This window comes from Vanellus vanellus, assembly GCF_965231255.1.
Source record: "Vanellus vanellus genome assembly, chromosome: 20".
NCBI lineage: Eukaryota > Metazoa > Chordata > Aves > Charadriiformes > Charadriidae > Vanellus > Vanellus vanellus.
In genome coordinates, this window is record NC_138925.1 from 4129978 (window position 1) to 4151760 (window position 21783).

At 38.3% G+C, this 21783-nt stretch overlaps 1 protein-coding gene across 1 annotated transcript in view; it reads right to left on the bottom strand.

Annotated features, from left to right (window-relative positions):
* Nucleotides 1–19444, bottom strand: part of VPS13D (vacuolar protein sorting 13 homolog D) — a 108017-nt gene extending 88573 nt beyond the window's left edge. The window contains exons 1-19 of the mRNA XM_082493363.1: nucleotides 19374–19444; nucleotides 16626–16796; nucleotides 15666–15743; nucleotides 15237–15427; nucleotides 14843–14923; nucleotides 14322–14438; nucleotides 13996–14100; nucleotides 13485–13655; nucleotides 12432–12532; nucleotides 11662–11830; nucleotides 10166–10258; nucleotides 9227–9437; nucleotides 8462–8641; nucleotides 7896–8026; nucleotides 7052–7124; nucleotides 6280–6444; nucleotides 5196–5326; nucleotides 3711–3843; nucleotides 68–2290 (exon numbers count right to left, since the gene is read on the bottom strand). Coding sequence (XP_082349489.1) covers nucleotides 68–2290; nucleotides 3711–3843; nucleotides 5196–5326; nucleotides 6280–6444; nucleotides 7052–7124; nucleotides 7896–8026; nucleotides 8462–8641; nucleotides 9227–9437; nucleotides 10166–10258; nucleotides 11662–11830; nucleotides 12432–12532; nucleotides 13485–13655; nucleotides 13996–14100; nucleotides 14322–14438; nucleotides 14843–14923; nucleotides 15237–15427; nucleotides 15666–15743; nucleotides 16626–16722 — 4450 coding nt within the window. The 5' untranslated portion in view covers nucleotides 16723–16796; nucleotides 19374–19444. The remainder of the gene's footprint in view (nucleotides 1–67; nucleotides 2291–3710; nucleotides 3844–5195; nucleotides 5327–6279; nucleotides 6445–7051; nucleotides 7125–7895; nucleotides 8027–8461; nucleotides 8642–9226; nucleotides 9438–10165; nucleotides 10259–11661; nucleotides 11831–12431; nucleotides 12533–13484; nucleotides 13656–13995; nucleotides 14101–14321; nucleotides 14439–14842; nucleotides 14924–15236; nucleotides 15428–15665; nucleotides 15744–16625; nucleotides 16797–19373) is intronic.
* Nucleotides 19445–21783: the final 2339 nt, after the last annotated feature.

The window sequence follows — 21783 nt, forward strand, 5'->3', positions numbered from 1 at the left end:
GTCAATACACATTTTTAGTACCATCTACTACTCATATTAAAATAATTGAGTCCTCTGATTAACATACCATGGCCTTTATGTAACGATTCAAAGAAGTCATGACGAGTAAAAAGGGGTTCTTCCTGGCTATTAATACTGGCAGGACCTGAAGAAGAATGCAGCCCATGAGATATTTCACTTGCAGGCTCCTTCTTGCTCGTAAATTGACTGCTATTTAAAGAATACATTTTAATATCTTTGATTTCAACTTGCAGTCTATCACTTGTAGATTCATCTTCTCCTGGTACAAAATTCTGAATAGATATTTGTCCTAGATGACCTACAAGCAATTCAGAGCTACCAGGCTTTCGAGGTATTGAGACAATCGGTGATTCAATGTTTACATTTAATATAAGCTTAATAGTATCAGTTTTGAGAGGTTGAGATCCAAATGCATAGCTTTCATTATCTTCTAAGCTGGCAACATCTCTTGATCGTGGTGTCGTATCAAACAAAGAAACCATTTCACTGTATTCAGCAGTTTTAGTTGCCAAGACTGTAGTAACTTTTGAAGCTGCGCTTTTCAGCATGCTGCGAAAATTCTCTTCCAATTCATCCATTGACAAAGTTAGTTCTTTCAAAAATTTAGCTGAGTGGTTGTAGTGTAAGGAGGCCATTTTGAGGTTGAGAGAACATTCCTCTTTAGACCTTTCTGTGAAAGTGAAACTTAAAGCATCTGGAAGGCTATTTCCATCATCAAGCCTAAAGAATAAAGATTCAAAGTAATCTACGTCACCAATGAGATTTTCATACCTTACTGTATTCCCTATGCTGACAACATACTGATTCTTAACACTATCTTGCGTTAGGTCCATAAGGTGAAGGCATCCAAGAGAGCCATTTACTTCAAATTTACTACACATGGAGACATTGACTTTGGTGCCACCAATACTGGCTGTTGCAATTTTTCTGCCATATTTTTCTCCATTCGTCATGGCAACTGTCCTGAGGAGGAGTACATTTAACCAGTGAATATCAACTGCTACCTCTGTATTTTGTACATAAGTAGACTGGAAGGTTTCCTGTTCCCTCCAATCTCTTTCCAAGTCAGTTATTAAGGGCTGAGGACTAGAATCTTCTTTCTCCTTTGGGAAAGATTTCTGGAGAAACCCAATCAGTTCAACAATAGTCTCTGGATTAAGGATGATATCCAGGTTGTTCACCTGTACAGAGATCACCTGCAGACTGCTGTCCAAATTCATCGATGGGCATTCTGCACTCACAAACTGATACTCTAACTTTATCAGGGACTCTTGATCTTTTCCATTGTTACCAGATGAAGTATTTGAGGCTGTACTGCACCTCTCTGCCAAACTAGCTACATCAATGGGATGTGCATCATATGGCCCATAAACTGGGGACTGAGCCCTGCTGTCTCGAAGACTTCCTGTTGGCACATCAAAACTCAGATTCTTATGAGAAGCCATCAAAAGATCAAAATCTGTTCCATATGTTTGCATAGTATCAACCAATAACAGGCCATGAACAGTCAGGGACACTTCTGCATCATACGGCCTTTTCACAAAATGAGCATTGGTGCCAAAAACCTTGAGTACAGAGATATATCGCCCATTACTTTCAACACCCAACTGCATACAGTTTACTTTGAATTCAGCCAAAAGCAGCTGAGATTCAACAAGAACTTCCCTGGTATGTTGCTCTAGCATTACAACACTCTGTGTTAGATTCATTACAGAATCATGCAAACTGCCAAGCTGGTCTACCTCTGCGAAAATCTTGTCCTTCCCTAAATGTAGGGCATCAGAAGACTTAGTTTCAGATGTACTCAGCTGTGTACAACAGTTCTTCAGAGCCGATATTTTGTCTTCATTTATATGAATTTTCAAGTCTGGCAGAGTGCCAGACAAGACAGCTCCTGGGTATTTTGGGTCAGACGTGTATATCAACCTGCGCTCCAACTGCAGGTGAACATTGAATTTTTCTACCACATGAGTAGGACCCACATCACTATCTTGAACATGTTTCCAGTTGTCTTTCACTCGACCCACCATGATCTGAAGGTCCATAAATGAAAGAGTGTATCTCTCGTACATTTTTTTACTCATTAAGTGTGCTTGTAGCTGCTCTTCACTTATTTCTACTCCAGTAAATTCAGACATTTTGATGCCACTATTAGTGTTAGATTCCGGTGGTGGAGTATTGGGAGGAGTTGCAAGTGGTGTTTTATATTCCTCATCACTCAGTTCATTGACTTCTGAAGAAAAAGTATCTGCACTCCTTTTAGATTCTTCTGTGGATTAAAAAAATAATAGTAAATAAACAAAACAAAGCATACACAGAAATGTCCTCGCCTCCTTCCACTGTCACTTTTTTTCCTCAAGAAATTTACCACACTTCTTTTAAATGCATGCAGATGTCAGTTACAATGTATTACAGAATCTATTAAAAGACACTATTGTTTCATTTTTTAACCCAATCACTATTACTACATGATTTACTTTCAATCACCTTGTTTTAAAAAAAAGAAATAAAAAAAATCCATTACTCTGCCTATGCTATTCTTTCAATCCTAAACTCCTCACAACCAACTGAAAGTTAAGTTTTTGTCCAATTAAGTTTATTGCCTAATACTAACTTTCATTTTATTGTTATAAGGATTTTTTCTGCTCTATAAAGTAGGAACACCCCCCAAAACCTTCCTGTACTTTTTAACCTTTTTTTTTAAGCTCAAGCTATTCTAAACAGCTCAATGCCTCAATTTCACAGGGAAATACAAACCAATCTTGCATAAACAATTTGTGTTCTTTTTTCTAGTTTGCCCTGAGACAGAATTTACTAAAAAGGAAGCTACTAAAACCTTGCAGAGATTAGCTGGTGCTAGAAAAGAGAAAATGATTCAGACATCCAGAGTAAAAACATTCCACTGTAAATAGTTTTGCGCTTGATACCTCAACTTTCTACTGCACCACAAAACAGCTCATCCTACAGCTGTACTTTTTAAAAAAGGAAATTAATACCACATAGATATCTCTTCCACTTTCTTATTTTCATGTATCCTCACACACCATACAGTTCAGCTAAATTTTAAGTAAGTCTAATTTTATTTAGAAGTTCCACTGGACTTTCTTTCCAATTTTCCTGCGTTGTTTTCCTAGTGGAACAAGAAAGAAACAATGATTTGTTTAAGAAGCAATGATCTTAACTTTTGCTACAAAGGACACCGATTTTCCTTTCACTTTTATTCTTGGCACACATATGCCAAAGACGGAGATTCATGTGACTCCAAAACTGGAGGGCTTATTTAAAGTGTGCTTCCACTGGGAGTACTGTCCCCAAAAACCATTCAACAGCTAAATCTCATACCACTCTAAGCCTAAATCAAAACTATGGTCAAGTGCCTGACATGCTAATTTCACACCTGTGCACTGCCTTCAAGAGTTTCAACATATCACAGGGAAGCCTTTAATTTAAAAGTTAATCACGAAACAACCCCAAATCCCCAACAAAACAAAAGAACCTGCACCCCCCCCTTATTTTTAAAACTGTACATCAATCTTAATTAAAAAAATAGTCACAATATAATTATTATATGAAACTCTATGCATATACAGGGGAAAAAACCTTAAGACATCTTTACCTTCTACACAGACAGAAGAGTTTCTAGGAGAAAGTGAAAAGAAGAGGAAAGCTGCAATAATTCTAGATCGTACCTTGAGAATTGGTAAGTAATATTCTTCCCAGATCTACAACAACTAACACTGGATCCACAAACTTGAAATCATCAGGAAAGATCACCTGAGGGGCAGAAATATCAAGGCACACAGTCCAGCTCTTGCTGTTTTCCTGAAAGTTAAGAAAGATATAATAGCCCATAAGAAATAGTCTCTCCTCACATACAAAAAAAGGCATGTCAAACAAATCAACCTAGTTAGCCACTTTTTCAGCTGAAGAGCGAACCTTCAGCCATACTAAAGTTTGGCAGCTTGTTAAAGCACAGACTCCCATTACAGCCAACGAAGAGACATTTTCAGTAGTTGAAACATCCCACCCTACGACAGCCCTCAAGAGGGACAGGGAACTGCTGGAGTGAGTCCAGCGAAGGGAAACTAAAATGATTAAGGGACTGGAGCATCTCCCTTATGAGGAAAGGCTGAGAGGGCTGGGACTCTTTAGCCTGGAGAAGAGAAGGCTGAGGGGAGACCTTATTATGGCATACAAGTATCTAAAGGGTGGGCTGAAGGAGGATGGAGCCAGGCTCTTTTCAATGGTTCCCAGTGACGGGACGAGGGGTAATGAGCACAAGTTAGAACATAGGAAGTTCCGTTCAATTACACGGAAACACTTCTTTACGGTGAGGGTGACAGAGCACTGGAACAGGCTGCCCAGGGAGGTTGTGGAGTCCCCTTCTCTGGAGATTTTCAAGACCCGCCTGGATGCAGTCCTGAGTAATGTGCTCTGGGCAATCCTGCTTTAGCAGGGGAGTTAGACTAGTTGATCTCTAGAGGTCTCTTCCAACTCTGAAAATTCTGTGATTCCGTGACTTCCCATCTCCAAACTGAGGGGAGCAAACCCACCTGCATAGCTAAGAGAAGGCATCTACCATTTACATGACACTGGATCAGATAAACCCTTGTCAAGGCTATCCTTAAATACAACATGCGCTAGACTTTTATCAAACATCAAACTATTACTTTTTCAGAACAATATTTTTTCATTTTACTGAAAAGGATATAAAACAACTGTCTCGCATCAATATAGCTAACTCCAAAGTTAGGGATTAATGATACTGATACATACACTAATATTACTTGAAAACTAAATGAGCAAAACCAAATAAAGGTGGAACAATTTTTTAATTTAGAAAATGATCTTTAAATATGTTACACACAAATTCAGTAAGTTGGACATAACAGAGCTCCAATGCATACTGGAGCCAGTAAATTAGCATGAAGTCATCTCAGTAATGGGGTAAGAACAGAAAAATACTATTCTGCCATTATTCACAACAGGTCTACACCACAAAAATAGATTGTTTGACAGCAAAAGGAATACTACAGTAACGCACGTAAAACTCCCCGCTTTCGTAAAAAGAACGCCATACAAACGAACAACAAAAAAAACCCACTCTTCAGAGCTTCAAGTCCTAAAACATATGGCAAAAAGCCTACGTCAGCATTTGGGGGGCAAAAACTTACAATGAAGTCTCCTACTAGTAAACGATCAATAGTTTGCCTGATTTCAGCTTTTGTCTGCATTTTCAGCTTGTTGTACTGTCTTCTGGCAGCTTCAGCCACTCTTGCCTCTAACTCAGACTGATATCCGAAACCTGCAGAAGAGATACAAAACAGACTAGGTATAATTTTGTTCACCTGTTACTGACTCAGGAAAAAAAAAAAAAAAGAGAAAAAAGAAAAGACCTATTTTGAATTTTAGCAGCAAAATACTCTGCTTCTAATTGTCCTCTCAAAAAAAACCTGTTGTTCTCCATCAATTTCAAGGAGAGATTACAGAAACAGCTCTCCTTATTTATGCATTTTAATTTAGGCAGCATCAGCATCCACCATTGTGGTATTGCAGCAACTTGCAATTTTAAATTAGAAGTTTCAGGAGTCTGCCCAAGCAAAATTCCTGATTTAATTAAACAAAGAAACAAACAAACAAAAAATCATACATAGAATTATAGAATAGTTTGGGTTGGAACGGACCTTTAAAGGTCAACTAGTCCAACGCCCCTGCAATGAGCAGGGACATCTTCAATGTGTTGGACCAGGTCCAGAGAAGGCCACAAAGATGATCTGAGGGCTGGAGCCCCTCTGCTATGAGGACAGGCTGAGAGAGCTGGGGTTGTTCAGCCTCCAGAAGAGAAGGCTCCAGGGAGACCTTATAGCTTCTTCCAGTACCTAAAGGGGGCCTACAGGGAAGATGGGGACAAACCTTTTAGCAAGGCCTGTTGCGACAGCACAAGGGGTAATGGTGTTAAACCGAAAGAAGGGAGATTTAGACCAAATATAAGGAAGACATTTTTTACAATGAAGGTGGTTAAATATTGGCCCAGGTTGCCCAGAGAGGAGGTAGATGCCCCATCCCTGGAAACATTCAAGTTCAGGTTGGACAGGGCTCTGAGCAAGACTCAGAGTATTGCTTAATTTGAATTTACAGTGGAGATTTTTTGATTAATGCTTTATATTTCCAAGAATGAAAATAAATAAAAATCAAAGATAAGATATACCAAAGATATAATACCACCAACCCCACCAAAAAAACACATTAAAGGTTAACCTGAGGTATGAACCCTTCCCTTGTAGAAGAAGTCAGCTACTTTCTTAATGGCTTGTGGGTTGTAAATAATATTTAGAGGTCTGGTACTGACTTCCAGGCGCCTCTCAAAATTGCTGTGGATTGGATTTCTTTCATAAAGCATCTCAAACACTGGTGCATCTGGATCTGCGATTGAATAAAAAATGAGTTACAAAAAGCAGTTGTAAAAAAAACCCAATATACTAATATTACTTGAAAACTGAATGAGCAAAACCAAATAAAGGTGGAACAATTTTTTAATTTAGAAAATGATCTTTAAGTACGTTACACACAAATGGACAAAAGCAAAAAACAAACCCCAAAGAATTTAATAATTACTTTTTAATTGATACTACTAGGAAAGTAGTACCCGTCTGAAAATTCTTCAATGACAGAAAAGCAAGTAATATGATCAGCTTCTACAATCAACAGAATTCAATGTTTGTATACACAAAAACATTTTCATAACCAGGGTCCTAATGTTGAACTCCTAACAATTTTTTTCTTTTTTTAAACCAAGACAAACAGCAAGTGCAACTTCCATTGCCCTGAAATACATTTTTTCTTACTCACTCTCTTTAAAGTAAATTTGCACGCACCCTTATGTCTGAACAAAGCTTCTATGATTTTCTCTTCACTATTTGCAAAAAGCACTTGCAAGAATTCAAACTTTAGGCACGCAGTTTTGAAATTTCTGGTTTGTAGGAATTATCTCATACACTTGTTACCATCAAACATAAAATTAAATCCTTACCAGCATTCTTATGAGTCATTTCTGATGACAAACTTTGGAGTCCAAAGGAAGACATGCAGCCAACCTCTTTTTGCTGATAAGAATTTAAAAGAAAAAGATTGTTTAGACAAAATCAACCAAGCCACTTGATAATAAGCATAAAAATATTTTTTGTATTAGTCTTACAGTCACTTAATAAGTGAATTATATGTACAGTCTGAGATTATTATATGCATTTTTTTCCTTGACGTAGTCAAAGAATAGCGGGAAGCGTGACTAAGAAGCCAATGCTATCTACATACGTGACAGACAGACTGAAGTCTGAAGTGCAAATTTCAGTCAATTCTTGACTAATTACAAAGTACAAAATACATGGGAAATTCTCAAGGAATTAGATTCAAATTTTGTTTGCTCAGAAGAGGTATTTGAAATCTTTTCAGGAATTCATTAAGACGAAAAAAAAAGTTCCGTATTTCTGCTTTTAGTGTAACAGTATACAGGTAAAATAAAACCTTACTTGGACCAACGAACTTTATGAAAAAGAACAATCACTGATTAAGCAGCAATGCTGACTGTTCCAAAAATCAAATTTTCTTCAACAAATCATCTTCTTCCCAACACGCATAACTGTAATGTTAAAAGTTACAAGCATACAGAGCAAACAATGAACAGTTCTACAAATGATCTTTGGAAAGCAAGGAGAAAACTAAGGTCAACAAGTGGAAATTTTTCTTCAAGACTTTTGCGTTCTCTTTCCGGGATATGACACAAACCAATAAAGAACGTGTGTTGAGTTTTGGAATATAACTATTTTCATACACACTTATGCATCCTACATAATAACTTAAGGAGCTTTTTCACCTACAGGATTCGGAAAAACAAGAACAGGAAATATGGTCCCTTCCGTTGCCAAATCCCTCAGAAAAAGACCACCAAGCTGAACTTTGAGAAGGGAAGAATTTCTGCGAGGAAGGGATTCTGCTAAGAGCTTTACACCTGTAATATAAATACATAAAATGCTTTTATTTCTTTTATCACACAGCATAGCTTTTATTTAAATTTTACAGGTAACAAATATCATGCAACAAACAAGTCTTTTGGAAGTGCTTATATATATATATTTCTACTAAAATAATTGAACATGGAAATTTGGAATGCATTACAACAATTGTGAAGTATGTATTTCTATAGTTGTCTTGCTTTCACATATAACAATGTCCGAAAGTAGATTTCTGTGTTGAAATCACTCACACACCTGACAAGAGAAACTTATTTTCACTTGATACATCAGTTTCCACAAGGTGTTTTCATATTTTCATTTTGAACTTTGTTTCAGTACAATAATTTAAATAATTAAAAACAAAAATCAAAGTAAGGTCTGAAGGCGGACAAAGCTCTGGTCTTTTTTAAGAACAGAAATTGACTTAATACCTGAAAACTCCAGCTGCATAAAAGCAGTCTCCTCAGCATGCACCACCTTCTTCTCCTTATGCAACAAAGTGAAAGAGCCACCCTGCAACTGTAGATTTAATTTAGCAAAAACATGATCTCTCTTTGTAAAGGTATTCATGGTAGAAGCATCTGCAGCAGGATCAAAAAATTCATCTGCACCTAATTAAGAAAAAAAAAAACACAAAACAACAAAAGAACACATTAACTAAGTCAAGTTTCTGTAAGGCTACCACAAAACAAAAATGTTTCTCCGAATCCAAAAATATAGATTTCACCAGGTCTAGGGAAGAAAAATAGAAACAAAAAATAAAGCACATATACCTTCTTCCTTAACAAAACTGAATATTCCATAGAACTCTGCTATTTCAATTGAGGTAATGTTAACTTAAATTTACAAAGACCCAAATAAACCCAGTACTGTTAATGTTATACCCAGTCACAGCACAGTACAACCCCCACCCACCTGAAAAGTCCCAAAGCTCTTTGCCATAAATATCTGTAAACTAGAAGCCAATGTGTTCCATATATAACTTTAGAAATAGGCAGGTACACCAGGTACTGAGATTTTTTTAACAGGTTATTAAGCTTTAGACAGGCTCTGCTGCTTAGATACATTAGTTGACACACATAATCTTTTAGCAGTACAGAACCACAGTTGCTTCTATTCACCTTTACCAGGTATAGATCGAACTATGGTAGTGTTAGCAGCCTTAAAAAGAAACAGAAAACCCTATATTCCCATACCTAGTATGTCTTCTGGATTCCACTGTTCCTTTGGGTCTGGCAGGAGCCCTTCAAAAGGTTCACCTTCATATGTTTGCTGAGCATATCCATACCAGCCTCCCCAACCAGGAAACCAAGACTGAAGATACTGCAGCATTCCAGTGCTACTGCTGTGTGGAGATTCTGCCGTAGGGGAACCTCCAGGGGAATCAGGCAATGGCTCTTTAACACTCTATGTTTGAACATTGAAGACATACACATTACTGCTGATCAGTGAAAGAATATCACAAGTGTACAAAAAAGTCACAATAAAAATACAATTCCATTTACTATTTACTCAGCACTCTTCAGTATATCAGCACTGATATTTTCAATCAATACTTAGCCTATTAGGAGAGCAGCAGCAAAGAAATAACATCAGTTAAAACTGCCGCATATTCATATATGAAGCCATATGGCATTATTTAAATCTTAGTCTAGAAACACTAAACCAAATAAGTCATTTGACACCATAAAACACAGCTCTAAATTTTAGCAACTGTGTTTGAAAGAGAGACGACATTGTACTGTTACAGAGGTTAGTTCAAATTCTATGAAGTATGCTCAGAAAGCCATTTACATAAGGCTCACTTCTGCCATGTATTTATTTTGGGAAAATACTCATTATAGGCGCTTATTTCCACACTCTGTTTTTAAGATGAAGAATATTTGCCCTAGGAATTCTGGCAAGGATACTACTGAAGAAGATCATCATATGACTAGACAAAACATTTCACTGTGCAAGTGACACAGTAGTAAAAACTGGAGGAACTGAGCACTGTTTGCAATTTTAGCATTAATGCCACACTTCTAAATCAAAACAAATACATGCTAACACTCTCCAGCAGAACAGAACAGAGTACCTCAGAATAATTCACTGAAATATTTCAAAAATTACCCTGTATGCCAAATGTTCCTCACCTCAGCTAGGTCATGAAATTTATCATGAACTATCTCATATAGTATCTTCAACTCTTCGTAAGTTTGCTCATCCTCAATACGATGCATTTCTGCCTGAAAAGACAAAAAATAAAAAAAGGTAAAGTAACTGCACTAAAATAATATAGCATCTTGTTCACAAATGTGTCAAACTTCTCTGCACTGATAAAGTTAGAGATTCATAGAAAAAACTAACATGGCATTAATGACAGAAGTCATTAATAAACAGAAGTCATGGGCAACCATAACACTGACATTCCCCTGTATTAGAAATAAAGCTTATTTGCATTGTAAAATGCATTATTTTAACACTTTTCATGGTGAAAATTCCTTGCCCAGCTATATCGTCCTATCATGCAACACGAGCAAGGTTTGCAGCACAAAACTGAAGCCACGGAAAATAACCTGATTTAACAGAATGACTAGCTTATCCAGGAGCAAAAACGCTTCTATCTTGAGTAAAGAAGGTAGAGGAAATAAACTGCATAAATTAGGGCAATGTAGTATTCACACTCAGTTACTTAAGACATGTTGTCTCCTTTATACTGATTAAGAAGTTGTGGAAGCTGATGATTCACCACCCAAGTCTAAAAAATATACCATGGAACAAAAAAGCAAAAGGCATTTTTCCAGCCCATCATTGCCTTTGCTACATTTCACAGCTCTGCTGAAGACAATACACACTATATGAAGGTAAAAGTCTGCTGCTTTGCTGGGTAGTATAAAATTTCCAGTACACTGACCCACTCCTACAGTTCACGTCTAAACAGCATGCATAATGATTACATACAACTTAAAGTATCAGTAGAATTGCACCTGTAATTAAGGTGAGGTACATGGTGCCCTGAATTGATTTAACGAAGACGTCCTAATACACCTAATGATAAAACCCAATACAGCTAATGATAAAAAGCAGCTAATTATAGTTCATATGGCTTTTTTCTTTCTGAAGGAGGACACAGGTTCATTACTAGGGGCACTTTCACTCTAAATTCTTCATCCTAAAATCAACTGGGGAAAAACAAAAAAAACAAAGCACCCCCAAACGTACTGCCAAGTAGCCACAATTTTTTCCCATGTTATCTACCCAACCATATGGGTGACGTAACACACTTCAATATTTAAATACTTTTTGAGACTACAGAGAACACGAGTTAAGAAAGCATGTCACAGACTGACATGAGCATTCTATGAGAGTTAATGCTATTTTTGGTGAAAACCAGTTACAGCTCAAAAAAAAAGACAGCTTTTTGCATAGCAAAACAAAAACACAAGAACCCTGCTGCAAACACACCTCCCACAAGCCCAGGTTTCAAGCATTAAAAACTCAGTTGTGGTCAAAAGACAGTCTGTTCAGTGAAAATGGCCTGCAGTAAAACTAAGATATTTCTAAATTAGAACAGATTTTAAATTTGAGAAGATTAAATAAATCAAATGTAAGATGATTAATCAACACTAGAGAACTCAAATCTAAATACCTGCTCTGTAGTAGACAGCGGTTCCCCTTTCAACTTGCTATAATACATGTCAGTGTAAGATACCGCATCTTGGGCCCGATGTAATGCGAACTCCCAGGTAGAACGTTGTCTCTGCTCCCTGATCTCCGAAAGATTAGCATTCAAAGCAAAGATCCACCATTCTCGGCAGCTGAAACATTTTTAAATTACTGTATTAGCAATATTTCAAAAAACCTCAAATGCATGACAAACTGGTAAAAGGTCCAGAAGAGGTTCAGTTAAAAAACAGAGGTCAACTGCTCAGAAAAAGCACCAGTATTAGAGACGGCATATCTGGGCTAGTTCTACAAATTGTGTAGAACAGTGCTCTGCGAAGCCCCCAGCATTTCAGTGGGGTTTAGCACAGCTTTTCCATATCAGGCATAGACAACAAAATGTTGAGTTATATAGACCTCTCGTCTGAACCGGTACCATCTTTCCTATTCACCATTAAAAGAAATTTAACAGGAGCTCTTCCCACAAAGAAAATTTCAGACCACCACAGTGTGCGCATGTGGGTAGAACCTTCAACTTAATTTCAGTTCTTGGAAGCTGTGAAAGAAGAATTTATTCTTACCTGAGGCTTTAAGTTTGAATTACATCTGAATATTTAAAATTATTTTATGAGGTAGGGAAACAAAACATGAATATATATGATTATTATCTACCTTTTAATATTTGTCTTCATTCTTTTCTCCCTAGTATAGTTTTTAATATCATATTAACACCACCACATATGTAGATATACTTACTTCTCTGTTACTGTAACCTTTGGTCTCCACTTCCTGAATTTAAGCTGTCGTTCCTTTCTAGCCAGTTCCTTTAAGAATCCCATGATCTGCTGATACTGCATCTTTTAGTAAAACAATACACAGATCAATTAGGCAATATTGGGAATACTCTCCAAAGCAAAGGGGAGGAAAAACCAAAACAAACAAAAAACCCCACAGGTTTAGTTTATATGTATCAATGGCCTGCATATGCCTTCAGAATTAAGATTAATGTTAATCACAATTCATAATTTGGTTCTCCAGTGTCACGTATCTTCTCCCAGTACCTAGTAGTTAATGTGTGACATTCAATTTCCAGGCGTCCTTACTTACAAGCACACAGAATGAAATCTCCTTCCATGTCAGATTATCAACCTAACATCATCTGAAAATGTTCATTCTATAGACTAAAAAACCCCATATACATCCCTCCTATTACTACAATAAACAAACAAGAATGTAATTTTTTTTTCAATAACCAGTTGTAGTAAAATAATGAAATAATTTTGAATGCCTGGTTTTAAACTTATATAGTATATGCCTTTCAGTCACCTCTAAAACTGAATCTTTAAGAAAGTATTAATTTTATGCTACCAATTATTGGTATTTAAGCTGTTACAGACACTGCTACATTTTTACGACTCCTACAGGTATTTCACTGTTTGAATTGGCAACTGTTTCTTAGAGATTGATAATTCAAAATGGCATTTTACCAGCAGAATCTCTGACATACAAACTACAGTTGCAGCATGTGGGAAGGAAAAAATACACTCCATGTCAAACTACCAATTTGAATTTGTAGGCATTGTGATAAGCAAAACATAAAGCAATATCTTCTTTAGTCAGTCATTCTGACCATAAAGAGTGTGCAATACAGCATACAGACACCTAAGCAATCTTGAAGACTATAGTTTGGACACCCAATGCAGCATTACAAATTGAACAGCACAGTGTTCATGATGGTCTCATTTACCCTGCTCCTCAATAGTCTCTGTTTCAGATAAAGAGAGTTAAATGAAGATGGTTGGTATTTACCTGTGAAAGCTTCAAGGGTATAGTCTCAAGCTGAATGTCACACTCAAGCCGCGGAGTCTGGCGTGATCTTAAAGGCTCCTTAGAACAATTTCTCTTAAGAAGAGCAGAAGTGCATAGAGGTTCCATGATGTAATTATGAGCACGACTTTCCATACTTTTATCCATTGCTTCCTGTGGGTTACAAGCAAATTTATTCCGTAAGAAATGAGTGTACAGTACTTATTTGGATGTATTGGTTTCATATCCTAGAATACACTTTATTAGCACGCCAGTCCATTAAAAAATCCCCTTAAACATGTACTCTCTTCAAAGGTAAGACAAGGTATTTCACAGCACAGCCTTTGCAGGTTGCACATGTATCCTATCATTACAGCCTGAAACCATAAACTTCTGTTGCTCTTAAAAGCACCAGATCAAATAAATTCTAAGTCAATTAGGTCTGCAATACAGAAAGAAGACTAACAACAACAATAAAAATCACTCTCTCATATGCCAAATCTCTCTCTTGTACCTGTAGCTGACCAGGAGGCAGGTCACCCAATAAAGTGCAGTTGGTGTCCCAATAAACACTGAAGTCAGCAACATCCAACTGTTTTTTCCGCATCAGCTTCTCTATCTGAAGTAGAAAAAGTGGAATAAAGTCACGATCACACATCAAGTGCCATGTAGTTTTTACATCTACATACTCAATAAACAATATGAAATGCCCAGACTCAATTTATTACAATAACCACATTATTAAAATGCCATACATCTTACTAAATATTTACTAGCACCCATAAAATACAGCATCACATCTTAGCTGTCATGAGTTCTTGTACAAAAAGTTATACTTACTGGTTCAAATACTGCATTTTGCATTGACACATTTTTGATGCATATGCCAAATGCATATGGCTGCAAAGGATTTGTGACACCATCTTCAAACCTCAAATGGACATCTTGAATTTTTAACTAGACAGAAAAAAAGCCATTACTAGACATAACTATTTACATCATTAGAGCGGACAGCAGTACTGTTCATTAATACTGAACCAATTTAATATTTAATTTCTGCAGTTCTCCAACACATTTCCAGTACTTATTCAGACCTCAGAGAAATACTATTCCTCACTTCTGTTCCATCTTCTCAGATACCACTAGTCCTTGCCCTCTCCCAAAAGACAACTAGTGACTTTCACAAGACGGTGTACTTTATTTTGCTATCCTACTATCCTACAGTCTGAAAAGAGACTGCCATCTGCCAAACATCTACCTTTGATTTACCTATTTCTTTCCTGACGACTACACAATGTGAAGCACAGTGGGCACAGGTAATTCTTAACAAGTGGGAAAAGCTCTACAATGCAAAGGCTTACTTCAATGTTTTCCACAATTCTTGTGACTACAGATGCAGTAACTGAGTACCAGTAAGATTCCCCTTTCTGTTGTCGTTCTTTCTAAAAGAGAAAATAGAGATAAGCATTAACCACCACTGTACCAACTGGTCAGGAAACAATATACCTGGTTATACTGAAATTACTGTGAACAGGGAGAAAGAAAAAAAAAAAAAACCACCAAGATTTCAGTATCTCCAACATATGTGGGACACACGACATAATGGGGGTGAGGCAGACATTGGACTATGTTAGCATGTATGAATCAAATTCTAACTTAGTTTCCTATGCATTTATTCTCCAACTTGTTAGGAGACTTAAACGCAATCCATCTACCATAGCAATTTTTTCACCATGAAAGACAAGTGTGACTCACTTTCCATTTTTCTTCAAGTGCCAGAAGAAGGGCTTTCTTGTGTTCTCTTTCTTGCACCTTCTCCCTTTCCTCATCAAAATCTTCTTGTTTTTCTGGTGCACCAATTAAGTGCAGTTTTGAGACAGATATCACCCATGGATCCACATGTGGGCGATAAAAAGGTATCTGTAGTGTTATTTTGCCAATGAAACCTAAATATACAAAACAGAGATGCTATCAGATTCCTGTGTAAATGTACTTTATCATCCTTGCAAAACCTGAAAGAAAAACTGGTGTAAGAAACAAAGAAGCTAAAATAGAACTGGATTACCTGAAAACCAGGTTACCTTATTTGTTCAAGCTTCTGACTCACAGGTAAAGGTTCTTTTAAAATATGCAATACTTCCTGTTTATAAATATTTGTCCTGCACACACCAGCAAAATACAAACCTGCCTTTACTTCAAATGGTAATTCCAGTTCCTTCAAGGCATCTTTCTTTAGTGGCAAGTTTTCCAATTCAACAGCACCTATAGAAAGCATCAAAAAAGACAAGTCTGTTAAACAAAATTATGTTAAAGAGTGCCAGCTTGAACATTATAAGCCTAAAATTACTAGCATCATCTTTTAAAGAAAAAAAAAAATCAAACAGGATTTCATGACAACAGCCAACCTACCACTTTGAGTTGCGCTGCAGTTGCAACGGTTATTTAATATACTTGTTAATTTTCCAATGCCATGTGCTCAAACTATTTGAGATCATCTAGAAGCAACCTTCTGCAAGGTTTTAAATCTGAACTTTATTGTAACCAAGCAGAAAGCTTCTCCTCTTTGTCTTTTCAAAAGAAATACTTCAAGTATTTTCTCAGTACTACAAAAAATGTGCACAGACAAGCTGTGAAGTGTTATAAAATATTCTCTCAAAAAACAACAGATAACAGCAGCAAAAGGTAAATTAGAAAGCACTGAACATAACATGACATAACATAAACCAGAAGTCTTAATGACAGGGGAGTAACTACAAGCACCAAAACGTAAGAGATAAAGACTACAGAATAATTCCTGCCACAGTCCCTCAACAGGAAAGCTACTGAACAGCATTAAGAAAAATGACAGTCAAATATTCTATAAATTAAACACGCTGATAAGATATGCTACGCATACTTCTGAAATTTTCATATAAATTGGTTTAACAATGTTGATAAAAAGCAACAAAGATAGGAACACAAGAGAATTTACTATTCATTGTAAAGTGCTAGCACATAACTCTATATTAAAAGGGTTTATATAAATGTTAGACACAATATTAAGTGATTGTTTCTATTCCACCATCCAGTTATTACAAAAACATAACACTTCTTTTTTTTAAATCACAGTGTGAAAACACTACAGAAAATACCACAAAGCCTCACCCTTTAGAAGAGCAACTGAAAGTTGGTCTGTGTTCAGGTTATTGACATATTTGCCCAAGTAAGTGTTGAGAACCCAGGCTACCAATCCTTCCAACATGACTGTCCTAGAAGAGGGCAACTAATGTTTTTCTGTCATTTTCTGTATTTCTGTTCCATAATTACAGTCTCGCTCTGAAAGAAAAAACATGAAGAAAATGATTGTCTGAAATATACACTCTCAGCAGAGCTGACATACTGCTATCACTGTAATTCTTACTGTAATCAATCTAAAAAGCAGTAAAAACACTAAGTTTGATTTCTACCTTAAAAGAATGCTTTATGCTATGCCCTTTAAGTCACAAATCAAAGTTACATATAGAGCTTTGATGACTACAGACCTCTCTCGTTTGCAAATAAAGTTAATCTTTCATCCTTTTTCTAATCAAAACACTGCATTTTGTTGCCATAATCAACAAGGCCAACCTACAATCCTCTTCCAGAAAAGAGAGGACTAAAATTCCACATTGATGTGAAGCAGTTTTACACTGGCCTCCTCAACTTCTGCTGCCTGTATTTTCCTCAAGTTGCCAGCATTCTGGTTTTGGAAGCCTAGTCTAAAGCAACAGCACAGAGCCTTCCACTGTATTTTTGTAGAATTCTTATACGACACTGTGAAACAACTCACTCCTTTTTTGGGAAGACTATGTGTGAGAAGTAATCAGATACAAGTCCCATAAATAGCTCATTAACAGTTACTCTAACAGGTTTTCATAGATTACTGCATCAAGGAGGGGAAAAAAGGTACAGCAGAAAAGCAACACTGGTCATACATGTAAACAGTTCCCTTCATACTCTTCTCCAGCGGCCCTTTCTGTTTCAACTTAGGGGTTTTAATGGTCTGATTACCACATAAGTGTCTGTTCAAGTTTTTAACCAGTGAATTGCAAAACTACTATTTGCTTCTGCAAGGGCAGGATCAAGCACTATATTACAGTAAGGAAAAAACATGCAGGCCATATCTTGTGGTTAGAATGCAGTAAGCATATCAGTTCTGTGTTTAGAAAAGTCTCCCAACCTCACATACCTCCCTAAACCAGTATACATAAGGTTAAGTTCTACCGAGCAGAAGAGCAAGCTATGTCAGACTTATTTACATCTGACAACAGAAGAAAATGACAACTTTGAGAATTACATTTTAAATTTTATATTAAGATTCAGGGTTTTCCCATAATGAAGTTTACTTTACTTCAGGCACCCCCATTTAAACCTTTATTTCTTTAAAAAAAAAAAAAAAAGCCCGTGAAAAGATTTAACTCATACAGTTAAATAATATAACCAAACAAAAGAAAATAATGAAAGGCTTCTCCTAAAGGCTGAAAATTGAAACTATACTGTCATGCAGAACATTGCATTCAAATAAAGCATATCTTCACATTAAACACATTTAACATTTTTATCTTTGTAAAATTTCTCAACATTTTTCAAAAACAATAGTATTATTCCACATAACAAAGACCAAGCATTTGTACACATGGGGCCACCACCTTAAGTTTTTATTCTAATAAAATTGACAAGAAAGCTGAAGTTCAAACACAAGCAAAGATAGTAATCCTTGTCATGTTACCGTTAAAAAAAAAAAAAAAAGAAAATTAAATTAAAAAAGGAAAACTACAGGTATAAGGAGCAAAATCAGAGGAAAGATCTTGAAGAACCATACAGAAGCACAGAAGAGGTTAGCATCCCAGTGACTGAAAACCTCCGGTGCATGAACAACTCCACACCTGAAGTCACCCTAAGAACTGTACATAAAGTAAATCACCACTTCAACCTAAACTTGTGGAACATAACTACTTGTGAATCTTTCAAATGTTTTAAGGCTTTTACATTTGTAACTTTCTAGTCCACTGCTGTGCCACTGGAAAAACCAAAACACTAATTTTCTATGATAGTGTTTTTATTTTCTGAGCACACGTTAAAAACGGAACAGTAAGCGCTTATCAGGATGAGAATCAAAGTCCATACTAAGATCCCACTCAAAGCTGACTCACTTTTTCTGGAAAAACACGCGATTTTCCCAAGAGGGAGGACGGGGCAGGCCCTGACGGAGCGGGACCTGAGTGAGCCGGACCGGGACAGCACAGAGGGAGGGAAAGCAGCTGGGATGACGCTGACCGTCAGCGCAAGAGGGACATTTTACGCAGGGCCCGGTTACACAAAAAAAAGGGCGGGGAGCGGCCTTCAGGATACTCTCCCTTCTCTCCCTCCACCCGAGCAAACACACCGCGGGGGGGAGGAGGAGACAAGCAGGAGAGGAGACCTGTTGGCACCAGCGCCTCTCGGACTCGAAGCGAAAGGTCACCTTGCCCAGAGGCGGCCGGAGGGAGCCCCGAGGAAGCCACGGAGAGGCCGGCGACGAACGGCCTGCGCCATGCGGGGAGAGCGCCTGAGGGGCACCCTGAGGCCCGGCTGCGGGGCGGAGGAGCCGGGCTGAGCCCCGGCGGGGCGGGGGTCGCTCCCCTCCGCCGCCTCGGCCCCGAGGAGCAGGGACGAGGGGACTGCGCGGCCGCCCCTCGCCCCCCCGAGGCCGGGACAGCGGGGCGGAGCCCTGCGAGGGGCGTGAGGCAGGGAGGGGCCCCTCAGGGCCGGGTCCGCGCCGTAAAGCTGCGCTCGAGTTCGGAGCGCAGGCTGAAGCAGGAGGAAGCGATCGCCGGGGCCCGGGGCCGCCCTAGCGGCGGCGCCGCCCCGCGCCCCCAGCCCGCCGGTACCCACCTGGGCTCCCGGTGGCGGCCGCCTCCTCGGTGGTGCGCGGGCTCGGCGGGCCGCACGTCAATCGATCCCGAGCAAACCGGCAGGGGGACGGCTGGGTAGGAGAGCGCCGAGCTGTCGATGTCCACCTCTCCCGCCTCTTTGAGGCGGAGCCGGGCCGGTCCCGTCCCGCTCCGCTGCCGGTAGGGGCGCTCGGGGGCGCGAAGAGCCCTGCCAACATGGCGGATACCCGCTGCGATAGCGCCCAATAGGGACTCGCGGCAAGAGGCGCTTCTCCGGGCGAGATCCTCAGGAGAGGCCTCTCACAACCGCTGTCGCGTGCATAAAGGGCAGTAAATAAAGTCTTCGGGGTCTTAAAGGCGTCAAAGGCGTGTTTGCCTGCACGGGAGGGCGAGGTCGCGGCTTTCGCCGCCGCCGCTGAGGGAGAGCGGTGGGTATCGGATCCCCGGGCCCGGGGCGCGCGCGCAGCCCGCGGGGCAGCGTCCTGTGGTGATCCGGCGGGAACCATAGGAAATAAAATCGTTCGGAAAGCAGTAGCTTAACCTACCGAATGAAAGAACCCGTTCTAAAAATTAGAGGGTTTTTTTATTGACGGAGAGGTCAGGAAACTTGAAGATACACATAATTATAAAAATGCTGTTTTTTTTTTTTTTAAATTATTTTTCATAAGCAAATGTAAGCGGCATTTCCCCTATTTCAACACAAAACTTGGATTTTTCCTTCTGTCACGCATCTCCATAATTTGAAAATCCAGTAAATCAACTGCCATAACAAGATCTTCCTTCTTTTAACATTTTTAAAACGTCTTAAAAAGATCTTCAACTGTTGCTTCAGTGTGGTCCCAATACCGGGCGCTGATGAACAAGACTTGAAAATAGTACAAAAGGTTCAAAGCACCATATGAAATGAGATTCTTTTCTTGCCTAAATCCTTCAGCTTTGTAATAGTTTCTGTGTGCCTGTTTTCAAAGTCTTTTCTGAAAATTACTTTCAAGTACAAGTTTAATACACAGTTGTAAAAGGGTTCTTCATTGTAGAATGAAAGATCGGTTTGCCAGTTTTCAGTTCCAGAAGTAACGTTAGTAAATCTCATAGCGTTTGTGGAAGTTTAAGATTTGTATTTTAAAAATCTGTCTCTCTTCTGTAGCTGTAGAATAAATGCTATTCCAAAATATTCTTTTTCATTCTAAGGCCTCAGAAATAACTACTGTATTTATTTTCTCTTGAGGTAGAACAGAACAGAATAGTTAAGTTGGAAGGGAAGTACTGCGATCATCTAGTCCAACAGTATGTTTTTATGACATACAAGAAAAAAGTTATGCCTGCTGTATGACTTCACTCAAATGTAATTCAGACACTGTATTGCAAATTCTGGTTGAATACAGACGCCACAATTGTCGGTTGTCACACATGTAAAATATAATTATGGGAAATGGAATCCTAAAAATTGACTTCTAAAACCAAGATACTCCCACTTGATTCAAGGAGAACCTCTACTAATTTTCTGTAAGAGGTGGTTGGATCTTCAGCGTCAAACAACAAGTGAAGAACAGGATTTTCTGGTTCTGAGGTTTGAGTCAATTCCACTTCTTACAGATTATGCTGTGCAGTCGTCGAGAGAGAGTCCTTTTCCTGAGGTCAATGGGCGTGAGCCATCTGGCATACGTATTCACATGGATCTTCTCTAATATTCACTGGAACATAATTTTGGGTTTATGGTTAACCTCAAAAATGAGGTCAGAATCAATCAGGGAACTATATTAAATCAGTTAGGACACAAAGATGGCAAACATCAGAGCTGTCAAAAAGAATTTACTTCAAGATAACAACTACTTAATCTAGATTTTCTTTTCTAAAATGAAATGAACTATGTACAGCTAATGAAATGCTATTGTTTAGACATAATAGTTGTAATCTAGTAAAAAAAGTTCCTGTAAAAGGTTTCAGTCCTTGATATACTTAAGGTTGATTTGAGAAGTTTGGTCCAATAATGAACAAAAGCAAACTGAAATGATAAAAGAAATATGCAGGAGGATGAGGGAAAGTATGTCCATGAAGATATGGGATAGGAAATTGAATGCAAGAGTTTTACAATTAAGATCAAATGGATGATTCATTAGGATTGAATGAATGATAATTTAACTCTAGTCTCTGAGAAGAGCTGGTCACAGCCATGTTCTTGACAGGTGGCATACCTGCACCCAAATCATCATCACACAAAGTCTCAGCAGAAAAATCAATGGCATAATGATAGAAAAGTATTCTTTTTAAAATCTGGTAAAGGTCTCTCCAGGGTATCACAGAAGAAAGGAAGGAGTTGGCCATTCAGTTTAAAGAAAAAGGATTAAATTTTTTTTTAAACTGCAAAGATTATCCTTTGACTCTCAAGGCTGATAAAAAGAGATTAAAAACCT